The sequence below is a fragment of the Strongylocentrotus purpuratus genome, unplaced genomic scaffold, assembly GCF_000002235.5.
Source record: "Strongylocentrotus purpuratus isolate Spur 01 unplaced genomic scaffold, Spur_5.0 spur5_scaffold_9, whole genome shotgun sequence".
NCBI lineage: Eukaryota > Metazoa > Echinodermata > Echinoidea > Camarodonta > Strongylocentrotidae > Strongylocentrotus > Strongylocentrotus purpuratus.
The window spans coordinates 1,996,629-2,018,803 of record NW_022145615.1 but is presented as its reverse complement, the minus strand read 5'-3'; the positions used below and the strand labels follow the sequence as shown (position 1 = coordinate 2,018,803).

The window sequence follows — 22,175 nt, the reverse complement described above, 5'->3', positions numbered from 1 at the left end:
AAACAAATCGCCCACAAAACTTACGACCCGACTTCTTCCGGCCCCGTCTTCCTGTCTATTTGATTGATTGATTTTTATTCGCCAAGCCTCCAACATACAACAATATAAAAGTATAACAGATCAAAATTAAGTCAGTTTGAACAGGATAGCCCAAGAAAGCTCGATAGCATATTTCCAGTGGGGTCCCCGACAGACACGTACAAAATTAATAAGTTAAAATCGTAATATTTACAGACAGACAAGAAAAAAACTTAGATAATGATGACAATAACAACAATAAAATAATGATAGAAATGACAATAAGTACAAGAAGAATACGAAGATACAGAAAAAGAAAAAGAGGAAGAAATGAGAAGAAGGAGCCTGAGAAGAAAAGAGGAGGAGGAGGAAGAAGAAGACGGGAAAATAATGATGAATATGTTGAATTTCTAAAACAAAAACATAAGTATGCATATATATACAACATTAAAAAGAATGAACCTGGCAGTGAAAAGAAAAGTTTTCTTTATTCAGGCTATTTCAACCATATATTAACATGTCATTCGATTCTCTCCTCTGGCTTTCAAGGTATTCCTTTAATTTTCTGAAATTAAAATGAGCAAAGTTTTATATTTCCTTTTATATCATTGGGAAGGGAATTCCAGTAGTTCATGACAATGTAATAACACGAATGTTCCAATAGGCCTACTACAGTACTACCTTCCTTTTCTGGTAAGTTAAAGTGAATCGGCTATCAAGTTAAAAAGTCAGTAACAATGAAGATCGACGGTTGGATCGAAATGAATGATTCGACGTAGTATGATAGTTGATTAAAAAAGAACACGAAATATAAAGACTCAATATAGAGAGAGTATATTTATATTGATCATATTTTTCTTGCCAGTATTCCTGTCCGTTTTCTTTCTAGTCCCCCCCCCCCCCCCCCCCCCCGGAAATTGGTATAGCACAGCACGGTGAGTATGGTGAGACGCATCAATCAAACATGTTTAGAAGATATATATGGGAGGAGCCATGCCGATGCGGACATAATTTGTCCCAAAAGTATCTTTATCATCTTGATGCATAAATCACAGAACTCATTTCAAGTCATTCTGGCTTTTAAGGGGTAATTAAATTAAGCTATCAGTCGCGGTACTCCGCGGACATTATCACAGTCAGGATAATATTCCTAAATGCTATGGATATTGTGACCATGATATAATAACGTTGTTGTTGTTGTTGTTGGTTCATAGCGTTTTATTGCAATCATTCAGCATCTGAACTCTTAAAGAATTATTTTAGTACATGTATACAAGATAATTAAATAGTATACAGTTCACTCATATTACGAGCCAGGAGTAACGAGTTGAAACTCATTTGGTCCGAGTTGTACACTGGGCGAGTTGTGTAACATTATGGCGTTGAATAGAATGGCCAATTTGAAAATATAAATCTTGTATTTTTATTCATATATCCAATTTTGAATATTTGAATCTGATTTAAAAAAATTATCTCTCAATTTTAAAATTATATAACATATTAATATACTTTATGTATTCGATTATCTTGATTTAATAATTATGGAAATACTATAATAACAGACCCAAATATGGCGGCTCCCGTGAGTGATTTTTTTTAATTTTTTTAATTGAAATAATAGTTACCGTTTCGTTTACCGTCACTACTAGTTAAAATTTCCGTTGTTAAAAACATCTTGTTAGTTATATATATTTTAAAATTATATTTTAGTTCATTAAATAAGATTTTATGAGTGTTTGTTAGAGAAAAGCTGTGATTATGTGTCGATTGTATGCCCCATATATAGCGTTCAGTGTATGGTTGGCTAGTGTAATGTACAGTACCTCCGGGGCTGAACAGCCTACCCGTAAGGGTACTAAGGGAGTAAGGCGCGGAGAAATGAGCCGCGGACCCGGACCCGGTGCAGCGCTGCGGCAGCTGCTGGCAGTTGAGCTGCATACTGGGTATCGCATTCACATGCTTGATGGAAGAAAAAAAAAATGGCTAGCCCTATAACATGTCTAGTCTAGAGTCTAGTCTTGCATCTTAATCTTGTCCTTTAAAAAAAAAAAAAAAAAAAAAAAACAGGATCGGGATGGGACATTAATTGATGGCACTCTACTACTCTAGCCTCTCAAGTCTCATTCAGGTGCACACACACCTGCACTAACACTTGTAGTAATTGTTGTAAGGGTACGTTTATGCTCGACTTTTTCAGGCCAGACTGAGGCTTTTGTTACGCGTTTATTTCAAAACACGGTTGCGTCCTTTCTCATTTTCGTAGAATCACGATAAACGGCAATCATAATCGCTGATCGTAAACTCACAAAAAGATGCATTTTGGATCGGTGTTTCTCCAAAAAGACGGTTTCTGTGGAAGCATAAATGCACAATCATTTGTAAACGCGTTTAAATGACGTCATCATAAACGTGTTTCCGGTTCACATGAAAATCTATAACTAGCAGGACCCATGGAAAATTCACGGGATGGGGGGGGGGGGGGGGGGGGGGGGAGGTAAAAGATTTTTTTTTTATATAGATGATTTCTATGTCAGATGATATATTATTAACATTTAGTCTTTTTTTTTCTATTTTGAGATTATTCTCTTTCCCTCTATTTTTTCAAATTTTATTTCTCTTGTTTGTGTACTTTTATTCTTTTACTTCTTCTTTTTATTTTAGCGCATATCGCATACACGTACATGCAGTGGACGCCTGGCCTGCATAAATGCATGCTCCTGCTGGTGCAATGCCTACAAAACATCATTTAGCCTGATTTAGCAAAATGCCTAACACGGGGAAGGCCTAACCCGTTGCATCATCATCTGATGTGTATCTCCTTCATTAGCAGTGCCTACAAAGCATATTCGAAAAAGCGTGCCAAAACTTGACCTGCCCTCCCGGGGTCAACGTAGCATGCGAATCCAGATACAGAGCCCTAATTCGCCTGGAGAAGGGAGCATAAACAGTACACCGTGGAACTGCGTTTACGATGAGCGTTTATGATGAGCGTTTCAAATCGCTCATTCTGCCTTCAAAATTGAGCTAAGTCTCAGTTCAAGCAAGATTTGCTCACTTTAATCTGTATGCCAGGGCAGCAAAAAAAAAGGAGTGAGGTAAATAAATAGGTACCTGACAAGAATAAACTCCTCCAAATCCTAGAGTGCTGCCGTAATGGCATCCATGCTAAAGCCAGGATAATAATTGTAGAGCACTAACCGCAGCCAGGAGTGTTAATTCTGGCAGACAAGAGTCTATACAAGTACCTGCTTTTATTATTGTAAAACAAATTTGCAGCTCCATCACAGGAAATCTGAAAGCTTACTTGCAGTTTACCTTTTACTAAACTGACGTTATTTCAATCTTTAACAGAGACCAAAGGTTGACAGTGGAAGATCTTCCTCTAGGAGTTCTTCCAGATTGGACAGTGGAAGGACGTCCTCCAGAGCAGGAAACAAGGCCACCTGGATTCAGAAGAGCTCTCCTGATCAAGTCAAGAAGATTGAACTGCTGAGGGAACTTGACCAGCTGGAGAAAAAGTAATGTATTTAATTGTTATTTTTGTACGATCTTATCCCAATAAAATGTGTTTAATTGAATTGTAAAATAAATTTAACCTTTCTGTATTAAAGCATTTGAAATTGTTTTCCTTTTTTTAAAACTTTTCTGATCTGTCAAGCTGGCAGCTTGCATTGCAAAGGGAATGTTCAAAGTTCAGTATGTGCCGTTGTTAATTTTGCATGTGTCTCTATTCTTCTGTAATGTCAGAATTGCAGCTCTGGAGAGAGAAAAACAAGCACATGTCTACAGCAAGAGGAGTGAGTTTAGGCAAGACTACACGGCTCTGGAAGAATTGGAGTCAAAGACGGTCAGTGACAGGAAAAATGAAAGTAAGTAAAAGAATCTGTTTTTTCAATGTACAGCTGAAAGACATAACAAATAAAAACAGATGTCCCTAATGACCTTCATTTAGATGACTGTTTCTTATCCATCCTGCTACATAGAAAAGCATATAATGGTATATACTTATTTTGGGCAAAATAACCCAAAATTGTGACTTGAAAGCATTTTAAAAAGTGTTAGTTTTGTAGTTTGCAGCTTCCAATCGATAGCATCTTTTTTAATTTTTTTTTATACACACTAAATCATTAGAGTAATGCTGAGTTAAGAACAGTTATAAAATATATTTTAGTTCCAATCAGTAATGTAAAAGCATACTTTCCTCATTAACACAATGAAAAGAGTGATAGGAAATAGCTTAAGACAGACACAGAGAGTGGGAGATTTAGACAATGTGAAATAGAGGGATAGAGACAAAATGAAGAGGGAAGAGAGAAAGATACTGGGAGAAAGGGAGAGAGAGAATGAGACATCGTAGATAAAGACCGGCTAGGATCTATTGAGCATATCCTGACAGACACTAAGATGAATGTTTATTCATGTGGTTACAATTCGCTGCGCTTTGTTCTACTTCATTCAAACAGAGGTGAAAGTCAGAGGGCAGCTGGAAAAGATGAGGAGTACAGTGGACAAATTTCAGCACCAGCTACAAAACGTAAAACCCACTCCGGAGTGTAAGTTGCTTATATGTGATGCTACCCCTCCCCCCATCCCGCCCCTCCCTCCGCCCTTCCTCACTGTTGATGTTATTGTATTTTGATAACAATCCTGAAAAAGATTTTATGAAAGCAGATTTAAAATGGGGGGATTCATTTTTTTTTCTTTTTAAAGAATGCACCAAGGAAAGAAACAACATTATACTGTGCCCATAAAGCTCCATACCTTTGTGAATGATCATATGAAAAACTTGTAATGGATGATTTTTTAATTTTCAGTTGTAGAGAAGCTGAAGGAGACAATGGAAGATATTGAGTCCGTCATCGACTCCTTCAAGGACCAGCAGAGAACCATGTGAGTACTTATAAACTCCTCATGTTTGTGTGTCTAACTCTCCTGTGGTGATGCCACAAATATCTCGATGTTATATTCACCATGGCAATCCATATTGATGTAAATAACAAGACCTAACGCTATCCAAGAGTGAGAAGAAACTCAGATTGTTATGGCAGAGAAGGGAGTAGAACTTCAATTTTGAGTTTTTGATCTGCCTATGGGTAAGGGCATAGTCCATAATCTTTTTTTCTTTGAAACCATTTAATCCATATCTACAGAGTTGGTGTTTACTGTGTTTAAATGTTGACCAACAATATATTGCAGTTAGGCTCAGTCAAATAATCATCAAAATTTTCACATTTCAAAATATTTTAAACTTCTAGATCTTGGGTAAAATATGATTTAGAAATGGATAGCTCCAGAGGCTGAACATGTTTGGAAATTTTCTAAAGAGAATATTACTTATAAATCAAACTTTGTTTGGTCAGTCTGAAGAAAACAGGCCTATGATTAAAACATGAATTCATATTTTCTTAGACAGTTCTAGTGTAAAAAAAAAAAGATAACACATTTTTTCTACGGCCTTGACAAATTTCCTTTTGTTCTGTATAATGGACAATTTCCCAGTAAGATAATCAGTTGCTAACTTTGTTTCTTTGTAGCTATGAGGAATTGATGATAGAGGAGAAGACATTGTGGCAAGAAATATCAGCTCTTGAGAATAGGTATGAATCATGGGCCCAAGCTCTCCCGATAACCATCCCTGTAAACACCAAGACATCCACTAAACCCCAGCCAGTGTCATCGGCACGCAATGCTATGGCCTCCATGCCCCCAGAAGTGGCAGCTTTTGAGGTAAGCTAACTTGTCCAGTATTGTGTGCGGTCAACTTTCTTTCTTTATTTGCACCTACTGTATTGGCATCGATAGGCCTTATTCAGATTTATTCAGCTTTCTGTTGAGGATCAGCTAATTGATGTTTTCATATTTTTTCAGTTAAACCTAATTTTTGTTTAGTAAGTAGAATGGAATTTGAATACTTGAATTTTCCATTTACAGTGACCAACCTTGAATATCCCTACCTGCGACAAACCATTTTGCTCTGTTGACCTTGCTCAAAAATACCAATCCATAATGGTATTCTCAGTATGAGAATTTATGAGACACTTTTAGCTTCCAAATTAGAAATTAGAAATTCAATTGAAATATAAGAACACTTCACTTTGTAGTAATGGATATTGGACTTGAGAGTATTGATGTTGCAAAAAAGATAATTCCTATTGAATAATATGTTTTAAAATGATTCTCTCTCTCTCTCTCTCTCTTTAAAGATAATAAAATGATAAAAATTCAGTTTACAAAGTGAATTATAATTAGGCCTAATTATAATGGGATCAGCATAATAAACAAGTAGCTCATATTAATGACAGCAATTAGATATTTTTAATTGCAACCATTCAGTCATTTCCATAGTCATAACCTGTCATGCATTCAGTCTATAGTTTGCAAAAGCAAAAAAAAACTAGTTGGAAATTAGTCACAGCGATTTTTGTTCTTGTTTTATATCAACATATTTCTGCAGTAAACGAGATGTCGTTTGATCGTAAAATGCTTTTTGTTCGTTTTCTTTTTAGCTTTTGGGAAATAAAGGTAGAAATGGTGAAATACTTAAATAAGACCACTAAAGAGAGAAAACAAATCTTGTCTATATGGATGGGCATTGATTAGAGGCTCCGCTCAAGGGAACAGAAAATGTAGACTTTACCAAGAAATTGTCTTCTTGTACAGTTGCTTACTATTACAAACAGCTTTGACTGTAATGTATTTCATTGTCCTTTTTCCGACAGCGTTTTTTGCAGCAAACCGGAGGCCATAGAGGAGGATGGGATGAATATGATCACGGTACATTCATGAGGATCAGGAATAAATACAAGGTAAAGGATTAAGGGGATTTGGGGTCATGCAGGAAACTCAGCAGGGTTGAATCACCCCTCTCTCTCTGTCTCTCTCTCTCCCCTCTCCCTGTTTGTGCCTGTTTTCCATATCCTTAGACTTTGGTGATCATGCTCTTCCACAGTCCTCCGTCTCTAGCCTTCTCTTTCAGTTCCAACCCAGGCCCTTCACTCCTCTCTCTTCAAGTCATTTCTTTAATATGCTATCCATCCAAAGTACCTTATTATTCCTGGATCAATAGGGAACTCAGTTTACACCGTGCCAGATTGCCACTTGAAATCGTATATTTTATTGTATTCAAATCTGCAAAGATATAAATCAAAGGACTCATAAATATATGTATGTGTTATGTTACCAATAAATGAATTCACTCTCTAAAACATGTATAAGAGTTTTCCTTTCCTATTCTCATATGGGTTACAACTGAATTCAACTAAACTCTGTATTTCATAAAAATACAATATACTTTTGATTGTATCTAACTATTCTATCATGTCAATATCACATAACTAATTAATCTCCAAAGACTAAATCTAGTTTAAATGACCATATGAAAAATACATGTATAACTAACAAAGAAATGACAAATATAGTCATTTCTTTCATTTATATCACCAAATCCTCAAACTATAAACTTCACTTGCCCTCCTTGGTTCTTACAAGTAACAATTTTAAAGCCCTGTTCATTGTATTTTTTGATGAAACAATTTTATACATTACAATTCATCATATATTTAATATTTCTTTAAGGATCGAAATAAGCGATCATATTTTATATATATACCACATTCTAAATTGCTCTAAATGCATGAACTGGTTATCTTTCACTATTTAATAACCAAAATAGATAATTAATAATATCACTGGAACTTTCCACTTTCAAATTACGAGCCACGTCTACAATTCGTAAAACGCCACCTACGTTCAAACCAAATACCTTTACACGTATGCATTAAACTCAAATATCTGCACAAGTACCAAATACAAATGTACATTTCAATACCAACCTATTCTTTTGCTTGAGCTCTGAAAATTATACATTTCTCATACTTCTTTCACACATAAATGAAATTACTGAATGTTCAATGTCAACTATTACAAAAACTCACTTCTTAGGCGACAATCTGGCGTCACAAGTAAATAAATTTGTCTCTCGACAACTGCTGACGTCTTGCTCTGTATTCTGTCAAGTAGCGTAATAAGGTATCTTTAAAAACCAAACCTTAAAGCGATTATTAAACTAACTTCTTTTGACTCCAAATCTACGGTATCTTCAAATGACCATCAATAAAAAGAAAACATTATATAGAAATACAAAATAAGGTTTGTTCATCAAACCAATTCCACTGCTCCACAGATCCACAGATTAAGATTGAGCATCTTATTGTTTATAAATATCCATCACATGAGAAGAGCCGCTTGGACTAGGATAGCTAGAGACAGAAGAGAATGGAAATGTTATGAGGAGGGCTTTGTCCAACGTCTGGATGAACTATAGCCTAATAGATAGATAGATAGATAGATAGATAGATAGATCACATAAGAAAGCAAAGCTTTAAACTTTTAATATCACCAAAAGTGTAGAGGTGGTTTGAAGAATTGTGCAGAAGAAAATATGAGTGATAGATAAACAATCTTTTGATTTTTTGTATTTCTAGGGAAGACCACTATTCATGGATGAAGCGGCAGTGTCTCTACCGGGCAGGGATATGATAGATGTCAAATGCCATGAGAACTGGTATCAGGAATACACCACCCTCCTTCAGCGCAAGAAGGACGGTATACAGAAGTGGAGACTTGTTAAAGAAGTAAGCATAAGACCGGAATTTCACACAGTTAGGGTCCATGGGCACATGAGCTTTTGAAATTGAAGTTGACCCATAGTGATATGTCATGAAGTACATGTCGCAGCAGTTCCTCTTTGTTTTTGGCATGAGTATAACCCACAACATGACTCCTAATACAAAGTTACTGTGAAACTGTGACTAGACTATAATGTGTTGGCAATAATAATGACATGATAATGACAACATTGGTTGAAATGAAGAAGGGAAGTATGTATGTAAAAAATGAATTGTTACAAAAAAATGAATTGTTACAAGTCAAGAAAGAATGCTTTTAAGAAGTTGTACCATTGAGGTATAACAGTCAAACCTGTCTATAGCGACCGCCCAAGAAAAACACAAAAGTGGCCTTTGTAGACAGGTGGTCTTGGTAGACAGGTTCCTTTAGTACATGATTCAATGAGAAACAATTTTCAAGGGAACCAACAATTTTGGCCTTTGTAGACAGGTTGTCTATACTTTTACATGTCTTTAGTGTATGTTTCTCCTCAATACATACATGGTACCAATACTTTCTCTTGTACAAGTGTATATGATGTGTGAAAATGCTAAAATGATTCCAATGTCTTGGGCCTCTTGTCTAAAAAGATGTGTTTAAATTTAAAATTCAAGTCCATAAATTTAACATAACTTGATTTTTCACCAATCAGGAGTACATGTTTTGGACTTATGTAAATTGTTTGGAGTTGTGTTTACGGATAAATGCAATTTAATATGCAAGAGGCATCTGTACACTTTAATATCATATCATATTAGGGGTTCAGTGACACAAAGACGTAACTCCATATTTTGCCAAAATGAGTATTTGATATCAAAATGTTCAGAAAAATGTGGGCTTTTCAGGAAACACAAAGACTTTACTCAAACCATCACCCCATTGAAGTCAATGGCTAGTGAAACATAGACTTAAATCCTTTTTCTAAAAATGGCCAAAATCGAGTTACGTCTTTGTGTCACTGACCCCTCAAAATCTTGGTTTTGTTTTTTAGGGGAGATGCTTCAAGTGATGATCATATGCTTGTTATAGACTTAAAGTTATTTGATCAACTAGAATCGAGTAGCTGACATTTTTTTCTTTTATTCTCACTTTTTCAAATGTCAGGCTCAGAAAGATGAACTGATGTCCAATGTGGGCAGAGATGAGGAGGAGCAGGAAGAGACGGCACAGAGGAAGGCAGAACTCAAAGCAAAGAAAATGGAGGAAGAGAGAAGAGAGAAATATGAAAAGCTCAATGCTTGGAAAGTGAGTATATAGAATAGAGCATTTACTGTTGTTCGAGAGAATGAGTAGAAATAGGTCATCATGTAGCATCTTGGATTAGCTGCACTTACACTGCAAGCAAAAATCACTGATTTTTCTCACATTCCGGTGTTTTGTTGTTAATTGCACAGCAACCACCGACAAACGCGATGAAAAGCCAAATTGAAAAATCCATCTTTAGGAGGTGGTTTTTTTAAATGACTGTCGAAATATTGCTGATTTTTGCAGTGTAAAACAAGATATCTTTATGATTACGTTTTTTTTTGTTGTAATTTGACCCTCCTCTCTGAAAATTGCATTAAAAAAATGGATGATTTTTCAGAAAGGCGTTTGGGATGTGTAAACGGGTCTATTTACAGGTTATTTATGGAACAGGACATATTTGATGTGAAACTCACACTGGCTGGTGTGAGTTCATTCAGACAGATGGGTAATATATGTACAAGTGGTATGTAACAATGACAAGCTTGTAAATTACAGGAGATACAAAATCTACAAGAAAGATCTGATGAGTTGATTTCTTGGCCAAAATTTTGTAAAAAGGAGGAATGCTCCCCAGGGAGTGGAGATTGTGCATACATTGTGTGCGAGTAAGCCTGAATCCAATGACCGGGGTAATAATATGTACTGCACCTAGAAACAAAGTATTAGGCGCATTATAAAAATGAACTATTATTATTATTATTAACAATAAGCTCCTAAGCAGTCCAGTTTAGATGGACACAATTTAAAAACCTTGACCTTTTTTTTAATTTGTTCATACATGTCATTTTTAGAATATGTCTTTTGTCTAGGTTTGCATCATTATACATGAAAGTGTTCTCTTTTTGGTTTTCAGGTGCAAAGGGAATTAGAGAAGGCTGAAGAGGAAGAAAGGAAACTGGAAGAAGAATACAAGAAAGCAAGGAAACATGATATGGAAAGACAAAGAAAGGTAGGAAATAAAAAAAAAAGGAACTCTCATTATTTATATTACATCAATTTAGCAAATTTGCGATGTTGGCCAATGACTCACATGAACAAATTGGCATTATATGTAAATCATGTTAGAACTACGGACCAACCCTCTTAGCTCCACCGGCTACCGCAAGCAAGGTTATGCATCAAAGAGATAAACGTGGCTACATAGTACAACTATGGTAATACTGATGAACATACTATGATTTAAAATGTCATTAATTTTCTTCAAACGATTGAAATCTACAACTATACTCTCAACGCACAACGCTCAAAACTTATATATTAATATTGATATACTGTTATTGCTTTCATTTGATGTTATTTTATGGTTGAATCAATAAATACAATACAAATACAAATAGAGAAAGTATTGTGCTCCCAAAAATCCATACTTTTTCTAAGAGCACTATTGTATGGACTGATTTCCAAGACCATCGCTCTATCTTTTTCATCATGTTTTTGTACGATAGATGGAAGAGAAGTCCAGAGTACAGATGCACATCCAGCAGAGAAAGGAAGAAGACCTGCTTCGGCAGATGGAACAGGAGAGGAGGAGGGATGCGGAGAATGAGGAGAAGAGGAGAGGCGCTGCCCAGGAGAGGGTGCGGTTCTTAGAGAGAGACAGAAGACTGATGGAGGAGAGACTGGCCAGGGAGAAAGCAAAGGAGGAGGAGGAGAAGAGGAAGAAACAGAGATTGCAGAGACTGAAGAGTCAGGTGGGTTTGAAAAGTCAGATTAAAGCCCCACTTCACTACTTATAGTTACTTGCGCCCTCTATACAGCCAACAATGCCTAATTGGTACCCTTTGATCCCCGATGATGTCCTTTTGCTTATGTTAATTGAGAGCTGATTTGATGAGATAACCACCTGCCAGTGACCTTGCAGGGAGGTTTAATCCTCCATGCCAAACTAGTGCAGAGGGGCTTTAGTAGAAGTTTCTTTTGGGGAAGTCACATAATATACAAATTCTTCCAGATGGCAAATTGATGAGTTCTTCAATTTCGTTGTTACATCCCCTAGGTTTTGTTTTGCACAGTAGAAAGCAGTTTCCACCAAAAGACTTCAAAACATCTCCACCTAGAAGTACAGTTAAATAAATTCTACTCCCAAACGAAACTGAATGCTCTTGGATCTCTAGAAGGCCATACTCTGCGTAATCCAAAATAGGAGGCTGTTCCATGAGGGATTATTTGAATCCAAATTCGGCATGTGCAAGCTGTGATTAATTGCAAACTGAGGATGATACAGAGGATGATGATATTTGATTTATTTTTGTTGCATAGGTTGAAGTGCAAGCCAAGCGGGATCCTACCAGGCTTTATCAACTCACAGCTGGATGGAAGGAGAGGAAGAAGGATACAGCGTCTGCAGGAAATGGACCGGTCCTCCATATACCACACAGGTATCATAAATAATCTGCATACATGTTCTTGCACACATAATGATGCTGGTGATAATGATGATGATGATGATGATGATGATGATGATGATGATGATGATGATGATGATGATGATGATGATGATGATGATGATGATGATGATGATGATGATGATGATGATGATGATGATGATGATGATGATGTTGATGGTCATGATGGTGGTGGTAGTGGTGATGATTATGATGATAGGATAGTTTTGATGATGATAGTGAGAATTATGATGATAATAGTAATTATAATATTACTGTGTCTCCCATCGTATATTGTGATCTTCTCTTATTTCCTCTTTCTGTCTATCTATTTCTCTCCTTGTACCTCTCTAATTTTTTTGTTTTGTTCTGCTTTCTCAATCTTTCTATAATTTCTCCATCTTTGTATCTTCTAATCACCCTCTCTGTATTGTTGCATGATTGCATCTCCCTATTCCCCTATTACATCTCTTTCTCATTTTTCCATTTAAACAAATACACCCTTTCATCGCAAATGCTTTTAAAGAAAAAAAATATGATATACTATTGAAATTGCTTTTGGGTTGAAATCTTCAAGGTCTTTGAAATTGTGTTACATCTGGTTCTTGCAATTTCATCTATTTTTCAGAGCTGTACCATCCTGGAGAGGAGGACCATCTTGAGTAGTGACCATCACCGTTTATTGGTAGCAGGAACCAACTTGCTCTCTCATCCTGTAGCATAGGACGACTATCTGCATCTACCCAGAGGCACCTCATAGATCCATCACTATGTATTCCTTGGAGAATGTGGAGATCTGATTGTGGTGTGCAGGTGGTCAGCTCAGGAAACATTGTGCAAACCTTTACTTTGACTGCTATGAAAGCAAATATGTGCTTGTGGGTCATTAACCAGGGGACTTACAGCTTTTGAAAGCATAAAAGTCCTTTCAAGCAACTTCTTAATGGAATATTTATGTCTTTCCAATGGGCACACACACATTGACATGGTTTCAAAGATGCGACCTCCCGGTAACAAGATAACTGCTTTACCACTCACGCTTCCTTGACTCTTCTTGTCATGAAGAAGGAGGTTTCAGCTCTATGTATGTTTGGCTAGGAGGGATTAGACCACCCAGGACGGTCACTGACAGGTGGCTATCTCATCAAATCAGCTCTCAATTAACATAAGAAAAGAGGATCATGGGGAAACAATGGTCACCGATTAGGCAATGTTTCTATACAGAGGGGGCAAGTAGCTACAAGTAGTACAGTGGGCCTTTAAAGTGTGACTCAGTTTTCAGTCAAATCTTGGTTTGCTGGGGCATATATCCCTACATTTAAATAATACATGCAAAATATATAGTCTTTTTGGAGCTCTAAGGGTGTTGACTCGGATCATTTGACACAGTGTTAATGCCCTTTTGGCTCTGAACAGATATGCTCCATAGATATTGTGTGTGTAACATAAGTTGATAAAAATAAATTTTCTCCCAATCTTTAGTTACGGTAAGTGCAATATGAGCAAATGTTCAAAAGTTCCTACCATAGGAGATTAACCACTTGACTGCTATTGGCTTAAAACGCGTTCATTCCCCCCTGTGCTACAGCATTTTTGTACTGTACAAAAACCTGACAAAAACTGTACACTGTACACATCAATAGCCAGATTTTTTTTGGGGAAGAGCGCCATCTACTGTTCAAGACCTGTATAACATCATTGCAGTGTTAATTACACAGTAGGGATGGCATTATGCAGTGCAATGGTGTTGAAAGTGCAATGCCCTAAGCACGTACATGTACGTGGGTAGCAGTCAAGTGGTTAAGCTGTGCCCCCCCCCCCCCTGCTCACATTCCAGAAAATCAACATTAATGCATATGAATATTAAATCAATCACTTGAATGCCATCTTTTCTTGAATCATATAATTACATGTGAATACATTAAAGGTTCAATCAATACTGCTATTTTTTAAAGAAAAATATTTGATTAAATAATTTTTGTGGCAAATACAAATAGATAGAATTTAATCGAAATGTAAAGTTTTATATAAAAACGTTCAAAATGATCCTTTACTAGTTGAAAGAAAGTTTGTGCAAAGCATTTAAAACTCATTTAATTCTTACAGTGAAAAGGCTGGCACATAGGTACATACATCTGGTTCATAGGTAAACTGATTCCATATGAAGGAAATTGACCATTACATGTCTGAATGGTGGATGATTTTGGAGGGGGATACCCCATCACTGAAAACATAAAGAAAATTTATTGAAATTTTATTTCTCTTTCAGCCTCCAAAAGAACAGATTTTTTGGGGCCAATATGATGCTTTTTTTTTGCCCTAACAAGTGAATTTGATGTATAGGTTATTCCCCACATGTTGGAATAGCTGTACCGTGTGAGTCAAAAAAAAGTTTACACCTAGAAAATTGCTAATTATTTTTTAAAATCTTCTATTTAATTATTATACATCTTATGAAAGAGTGTTTTATCCCAAATCATTTGGTACCATTTTTGTGTGGTATGTGTTCACGCTTGGATGAACAGGTGGCATTGTTTGCGAGAGTGCAAAAATCGACTTGCGCCAAAGTGATGCCTTCAGTATGTATTATGTTGGGATTAGCGGAGTGAGAGAATGGATTGAGTGTATCAAATGAAATGCATTGCATATGTTTTTTGCAAAGGGCAAAGTCACAAGCACCCACACACACGCGTACAAATGTTCGTTGATAATTGATATTCGATATTTAATATGTGTGGCATGATTAATTTTGTTAGGGGTGTTATTTGGATTTGCAAAGACCAAATTAATACCCAAATCCCAATTGTTTTATTCAAACATCACATAGGCAACTTTGGCGCAAACAATGTCTCCTGTTCATCCAAGCGTGAACACATACCACACAAAAATGGTACCAAATGATTTGGGATAAAACACTCTTTCATAAGACATATAATAGATTAATGTTCATTGATGAATTTTTAAATAATTAGCAATTTTCTAGGTGTAAACTTTTTTAGAATCTAAATGTCTTTGAAGAATTGTTAATTTGTACTCTGTATGTTGGTTAAATTATTTTCATCTTTTTCTACCTGATTCTTTCATTATACTTGTAAGCATTCAGATTTATATTCAATGGCTACATGTTCAATATATTACATTTTCATATGAAATGATATGTTCAATTTTTGCAATATCTAAACTTATGTCTTTATATAAATGTTTATAAACAACCGAAGCAGAGACATACTATATAGCCAGTATTCCTGATGAGAATAGGATGGATATAAACTAGAGAGAAAGAGAGATAGAGAGAGAGAGAGAGAGAGTGAGAGAGAGAGAGTGAGAGGGGAGAGAGAGGGAGAGAGAGAGAGAGAGAGAGAGAGAGCTTGAAAGAAAGAGGACGAATAAAGGAAGAAAGTGAGAGAGAATTGTAAGATAAAGGGGAAGTTGATAGTGAAAGGGATGGAGGAAAGAAACAGAGAGAGAAAGAGAGAAAAAACGAAGATCGTTAGGAGGCAGAAGTGTGAAAAGGGAGGAGAGAGATCAATTCAAGGTTATCATTAAAAAAATAACAGAGATATGAATAAAACTAGTATTATTATAAAAAGATATATATGTACATGTACTCGTAAATATATTCATAATTGAGAAGCCAGCAAAAGCTAGCCCCTAGATTAAGTTCAAAGAAAATTAACATTATTCTAAGACTAGTTAATTGAATATATAATAGTATATTTACAAATAGTTCAGAAAAAAGATAGACTCACAGACATAGAGCCTGGAAAAGAGAGAAAGAGGGAGCAAGATATATTTTGGTAGGATTGTTGTGTCTGGTTAATACTGCATCCATACAAAGACAAAAAACGCGCGCTCAAACATAAATCTTCGAAGTGTCGCACTAACGATGCCTGTAGCTTAGGGTTCACGGGCGCACAGCTTCTGACTCCGAAAGACAATAAAAACCTAGACCTTAATGTCATGGTGTCCACATAGTCGCGCAGGGTGATCCACGGTCGCTGTCTGCACTGACGTCTTTACTAAAACAGCTGCCCTCTGCTTTCCCAGAATAAATGCCTGTGGTCTTGAATCCTCTAACGAGCCAAGCCAGAAACTTCCCAATCATTTTGGCTAAACACCACCTTCGGGAGGGGGCGATATGTGTCGGGTCGAGTCACTGGGGTTCCTCTAAAAAGTGTCCCGCATCCGAAGAATGACTCCGCCGAGACAGATAGGTGAAGAGAGTAACGGCCGGAGTAGGCCTACTAAAAGTACTAAGCCGTAGTCACGTACTAGCGGCTAACTAATTACATTTAAAGCAACAGCAAAAAGAAGACGAAAAAAGAGGGAAAGGTAGAAGTAAAAAAAAAAAAAGTCTTCTTATAATGCCTGACAGCTTAACCAAAACAAAATTGTATAGTGGCTCATAATATATATATCAGTTATTATTATTAATTTATTGTTTTACTTTTGTCACCGTCATTTTCATAATTTTTTTTTTTTTTAAAGAGGAGGAATGATTCTGAACAACATTTTGTCGGGTTTTTCCTTGCGTTAAGCTGTACTGTACATATTCCCCCATGTGCCGTGAATAATGAGGGGCGTAAGCTAGCTGCTACCATCTATCCACATGCTAGATACAACACTTAAAGGTACTATGTCCCATTTGCAGGCCAAAAAACTGAAAAGGTTAAATTCCAACGGCATTTGAAAGATGATACTAATTTAGAACTTCCCTAAAAAAAGGGGGGCTTGAAAATGTCTTTAAGCGGGAAAATAACGACTATTAGTTGTTGAATTGGCTTAAGAGCTATATTGTTGTTGTTGTTGTTTTAATTTATAGGCGTTTGTCATTCAGAAGTGAATATTTACGCCTCTTCTCTTAGGATTTTTATTGCTTTATAATTAGACTTACTTTTTTGATATATAGATTTGGATAGATTGGATTTTTAAAAGCTAAACTTTTGTTTAAAGTTGAAGAATTCAGTGGCTGGCGAGCAAAAGACCAGTAAGTAATAGAGCCAGTAAGTAATAGTCTAATTTTCAGACCATTGTACTGAATGGTCGTACGTTTTATGCCGCGCAAATATTCTATCAGTTTAATTTTGGCCATTACAAGAAGTGGGTTGTTGATGTAACCTTTACAGCTCATTTTATGTATGTTATTACCAAAGAAGAAAAAAGCCAGTCAGTCACTCAATAGTGTCTGACAGTAAAGTCTAGCAAATAAACGGGGTTCCTTGATGATTTGAATATTAGGACACTGCTAACGTTTAAAATTCACAGATAGGACTTACATGACATATTCATAATTCCTGCAAAGTTGTACAGAATTCGAGGTTGGTTGCAAAAGGGACATTATCTTCAAGGTGATTGTTAATGTGGGCAATTTTGTTATACGCTTTCTGTGATGTTGCTTGTAACAATTCTTAAAGTAGATTTGAATAGAATTTTACACCGAGAATTGATTCCGTTTATTGGAATTTCCCTCAGTGATCAAATTTATCCATTTATGTGCACCTTCAGCGATACTTGCGGTCGGTAAGGACTCTGTGCCCTCGTTTCCCACCCGCCCCTTTCTCCCATCAAAAGCGAGTGAGAGGAGGGAGAAGGGAAATATAAAATGTAAAATCGGATATCACCCGCTTGATTGCTCCCAAGGTAACATACCGGCGATGATTAAACGGGGAAGAGACTCCTATTTCAGAACTCCGATCATTATTTTGACTCAATGGGTCATGCCTTTCTTCGGATGCTTCATGTTCAAATCTCGAACCAGTCCTCTAATATGTTAAATGCCAAGGGTATGATATACGTTCAGATTGTCCAGGTCATCCCGGGTTCAGATCAGTCAACTGAAAGGAGTTGACAAGTTTTCTAGGTCAGTATGAAGTTCTGAAGTTCACCATGTTTCAACATTGATATCACACCTTTCAGAACGGAAGCCCGAGAAATCGCCAAAAGAATTATTCGAAACGTTATTTATTATCACTATCATTATACATGCAACTCGTTCAATTATAATGATAGTCTACATTTACAATGCAAAGCGACAGCAACGAAATTAAATGATTACAAATATGTCTTTCAGGTTAATCATTGACAGCAGATTTATGAATTTAAGGACCCATACTTTTTATTTTACGTACTTTTCAAAATGTTTGGTCATTGGATTCATTTTCTTATGCTAGGCCTACGGTCACAATACGAACGATACTTTCGTACGAATCTCCCTGTTTTTCCATTGTCTTCCCGAATTTCCATTGTCTGAAAATCGTTCGTACGGCGTTCGTAGCAGTTCGTAATGGCAATTGTGACCGAGGCTTTATCCGCACATGATTGTACACGCTTTTGCTCCCTAAGGATTATTCCGGCCAGGCGCCATTTTACAAGCGAACACATCCCAATCCAACTTCATCAACGTTCGCATCCTACCGAGTACCAATTTACCACCTGGGTGGAGAGTGGCAAATGAAGATTAACGTCTTGCCAAATGACATTAGTGCCGCGGTGGAACTCAAACCGTGAATCATGTGATCCACAGTCTGGTGACATATCCACTAGACCACGACATCTCTACAAATTTGACAAAAGCGAGAAATTACTAACAGGCAGTGGCTTTAACGAATGTGTACTTGGTTTACTGTTCCAGTTTAATAATAATAATAATAATAATAATAATAGTGGGTTCTTGTATAGCGCTCATAGTGTGAAATAACGCTACCTGTTTGGGTTAAAAGGGTAAAATTTTCCCCATTAATTAACCAGAACATAAATCCACATATATCATGTCTAGAAGGGTGGACTATTATGTCCCAATCACAATTAATTAATTTTAGGATGTTTCTACTGCGATGACTAATAATTTCAAGCGCATTTCAACATTGCGAACTGTGATGTAAATATTCTTATCAGATTCGTAATATACATTTTACATCATTCTCATAAACAAAGTATGATAGTGGATAACGGTTCTTACAGTTTGCATAAATACATTATGATAATGTGAAGGTTCATTACAAATATATTCCTAAGCTTATACACCTCTTCCGTCGTATTATGTTTGATATCAACACACATATTTTTCGCGAGGGCTTTTAATCTTCCAATTGTTTCCAACAATTAATATGTTCAAATATTTAACTTTTAGTTTTTGATATATTTTGTATATCAAATATATTATATAATATATAGTTTATATGTTATATATCAGATATATTCTGTGTTATACATATAACCTTCTGATCTGTTCTCTAGACTGTTCGTTGCTAGATTCCTAACGAAAAAAACACGTAAGCCAAGTATATTTCTCTACATGTCAGAATAATTTTCATCGTGGCGTCTATGTTTTCTCTTTGTGTGTGGTCAAATGGTTAGAGCGTCCGCCTCATGAACGGGAGGTCGTGGGTTCGATCCCCGGTCGAGTCATACCAAAGACTTACAACAATGGGACCTTCTGCCTTCTAGCTAGGCGCTCAGCATATTAGATTGGAGAAGGGTAATAGTAACATGTTATGTTATGCAGGGCCCGCTGGGAGAGCAGTTTCACAACTGAAGTCGCTACCCTGGGTAAATAAAACGTTATTATTATTATTATTAAATCATATCTTATTAGCTTTTCATTGGAAATGAACAAATTCACACGTCAACGTGTCAGCGACTGTGACCGAATAAATCGTCTGAAACAGTACGGGTGGTTTAAGTGTCTCAAGTGGTTCTTATGGCGGTCATTAAAGAATGAAAAGGGGGAAACGGAAACATTAACATCGAGTGTGTGTCTTATAATGTCTGGTCTAGCATAAACAGGTGTCGGTGAACAATGATAGATAAGGTACATTGTGTTATGTGACTTCACTCTCTTCGTTTTTCATTACTTATTCTGCATTCTGTTTATTTAACTTTTGTGCTCGTCTCCATATTCCAACTACATAAGATGAATTCCCACGCTCTCCGTTCTTCGTTTTGCATCTTATACTCTGTAAAAATAGTCTGCTTTTTTATTTAAAATCCTCATTTGATTATACATACGTTGTACCTTATGTTATCTGGCAAAAATATGACTACATACCATTTTCTGAGTAGTAAAATCAATAAATCAAATGAGGGTGGTTTAACGTAAATCAAACCAAACAAACAAAGAGGCAACATTTCAAATTAAAGCCCGTAATTAAACTAAATATAGATACATTGCAAAATAGAGCTAGAATGAGCCTTAATCAAGAGTAAACTGAAATGACAAGAAAACGCTGTCAATTGAAATACAACTAAATATTTCTTGATAAGATAAGTTAGCTGAAAAGTCCTAATCCGTTACTCAGTCATGATTAATTTTTATTCTGTCTTAGTTATTTACAATAATTTCTTTCTTAAATAGCTTTAACAAGTAACGATGAGAAACATAAATTGACATTTATTGATTGACGAAATGCAGTAAATAAGAGTAATTCGAATTTTAGCAAACTAAATTAGTCAGTATAGGCATTTTTTGTTGAAGTACATGTACGTCTACCCGAAATATAAATATGAATCAATAATATCAGGAAAAAATAAGAACTTGATGCGAAACAATGACATGGCGCAGGTGTTGTGTCCGGACTGTGGATCAAATGGTTTGCAGTTGGGGTTCCTTCGGCAAGACATTAATCTACATACGTCGATCTCCATCCTGGAGTTAAATGGGTACCCGTGTGTGCATTTAAAATGGCGCCTGGCCGGAATACTTTCAGGGGGTCGGAGTGTATGCGCTGTCATGTACGGATTAGCAATTGAATCCAATGACTGGGGTAATAATAATTACAATGTAAATCGCTCGGAAACATAGTATTATGCGTTATACAAATTTGACTTTTATTATTTGAATAAAATATCGAATCACATTTTTAACATGAATATCCCAAAGATAATCAAAGAAAATAGTTCGGGCCATTGACCGTTGAGTATGAATGATAAAAGCAGCGGTGATTTATGTACATACTTTGCATACATGTCTAGTATTTGAGATTCCAGTTAGCTCGTATAGGGACTAAGGTCTTCCAATTATATGAGCAGGGCGGGCCATTAACAGTTTGGAACATGTCCAGAATTCTATATCTTGTGTCGGGTCATAGACCAATAAAATGTGATAGTAGCCATTTAAAGGTATATGGAGTCCTACATGACTGTGTGTATCAAATGAATGCTAACTTGACGGAAAGTGAGGGAGTTGTACGTATGGACAAAATTTGAACATTGCTTTTATCGAAAGTGCAAACCTTTTCGAAAGGATCGAGAAAAAGCTGAAAAAGCTAGACCGAAAGAGTAGGCCTAAAATGAGTGGAATACAGAGATGATATCGTTGTTTGAAAGACTATTTCCTCTCTTAATGCACAAGAAGCAAATATGTTCGTTAATTGGTTGCAGAGATGTTTTTTGGGGGTGAGGGGGGTCCGTGCATAGCAAGTCTAATGAAGAGGAGAATGCGAAATAAGGCAGGTAACATAACAAAAGTATAGAACAAAAGAAAGGGGGTTATATAGAATGAGAGAGGGGAGAAGGAGAGAGAGAGAGAGAAAGCGACAGAGAAATGGATGTGTGTGGGACGAGGGTGGGTGGGTGGGTTGATGGTACTTTATGTGTGTGGGTGTTTTAAGAGAGATGGTGGGAGAGAGGGGGATAGGTAGTGTTGTGTATACTGGCAGAGAGCAGGGAGATTTGCAGAGAGGGAATGTTTTAATGACCGAAAGGGAAATGTGTAGGGAATGATTAAGATCTCAGATGCAGTCGACCGACGTAATCAACCTATTGATTCTGTCATCACTGCTAGTCTGGTAGGAAACTTGTAACCAATAATGACGAAATAGAAAGAGAAGTTTCTCTGAAATTCTCTCAATAGTCTCTTTA

At 36.4% G+C, this 22,175-nt stretch overlaps 1 protein-coding gene across 1 annotated transcript; it reads left to right on the top strand.

The window, feature by feature from the left end:
* Positions 1-1,572: 1,572 nt before the first annotated feature.
* Positions 1,573-13,505, top strand: LOC576054 (coiled-coil domain-containing protein 112). The gene is made up of 13 exons (XM_030977045.1): positions 1,573-1,600; positions 3,370-3,536; positions 3,766-3,887; positions 4,482-4,571; positions 4,833-4,908; positions 5,553-5,745; positions 6,738-6,824; positions 8,502-8,651; positions 9,790-9,930; positions 10,787-10,882; positions 11,379-11,624; positions 12,193-12,311; positions 12,946-13,505. The coding sequence occupies exons 1-13, from the start codon at positions 1,589-1,591 to the stop codon at positions 12,977-12,979; spliced, it is 1,533 nt and encodes a 510-aa protein (XP_030832905.1). The 5' UTR covers positions 1,573-1,588; the 3' UTR covers positions 12,980-13,505.
* The last annotated feature ends 8,670 nt before the right edge of the window (positions 13,506-22,175 follow it).

Coding starts and splice junctions, on each gene's coding strand:
- LOC576054 (XM_030977045.1), top strand. Junction 4,572..4,832: donor CGTAAAACCCACTCCGGAGT/GTAAGTTGCTTA, acceptor TTTAATTTTCAG/TTGTAGAGAAGCTGAAGGAG. Junction 11,625..12,192: donor TGCAGAGACTGAAGAGTCAG/GTGGGTTTGAAA, acceptor TTTGTTGCATAG/GTTGAAGTGCAAGCCAAGCG.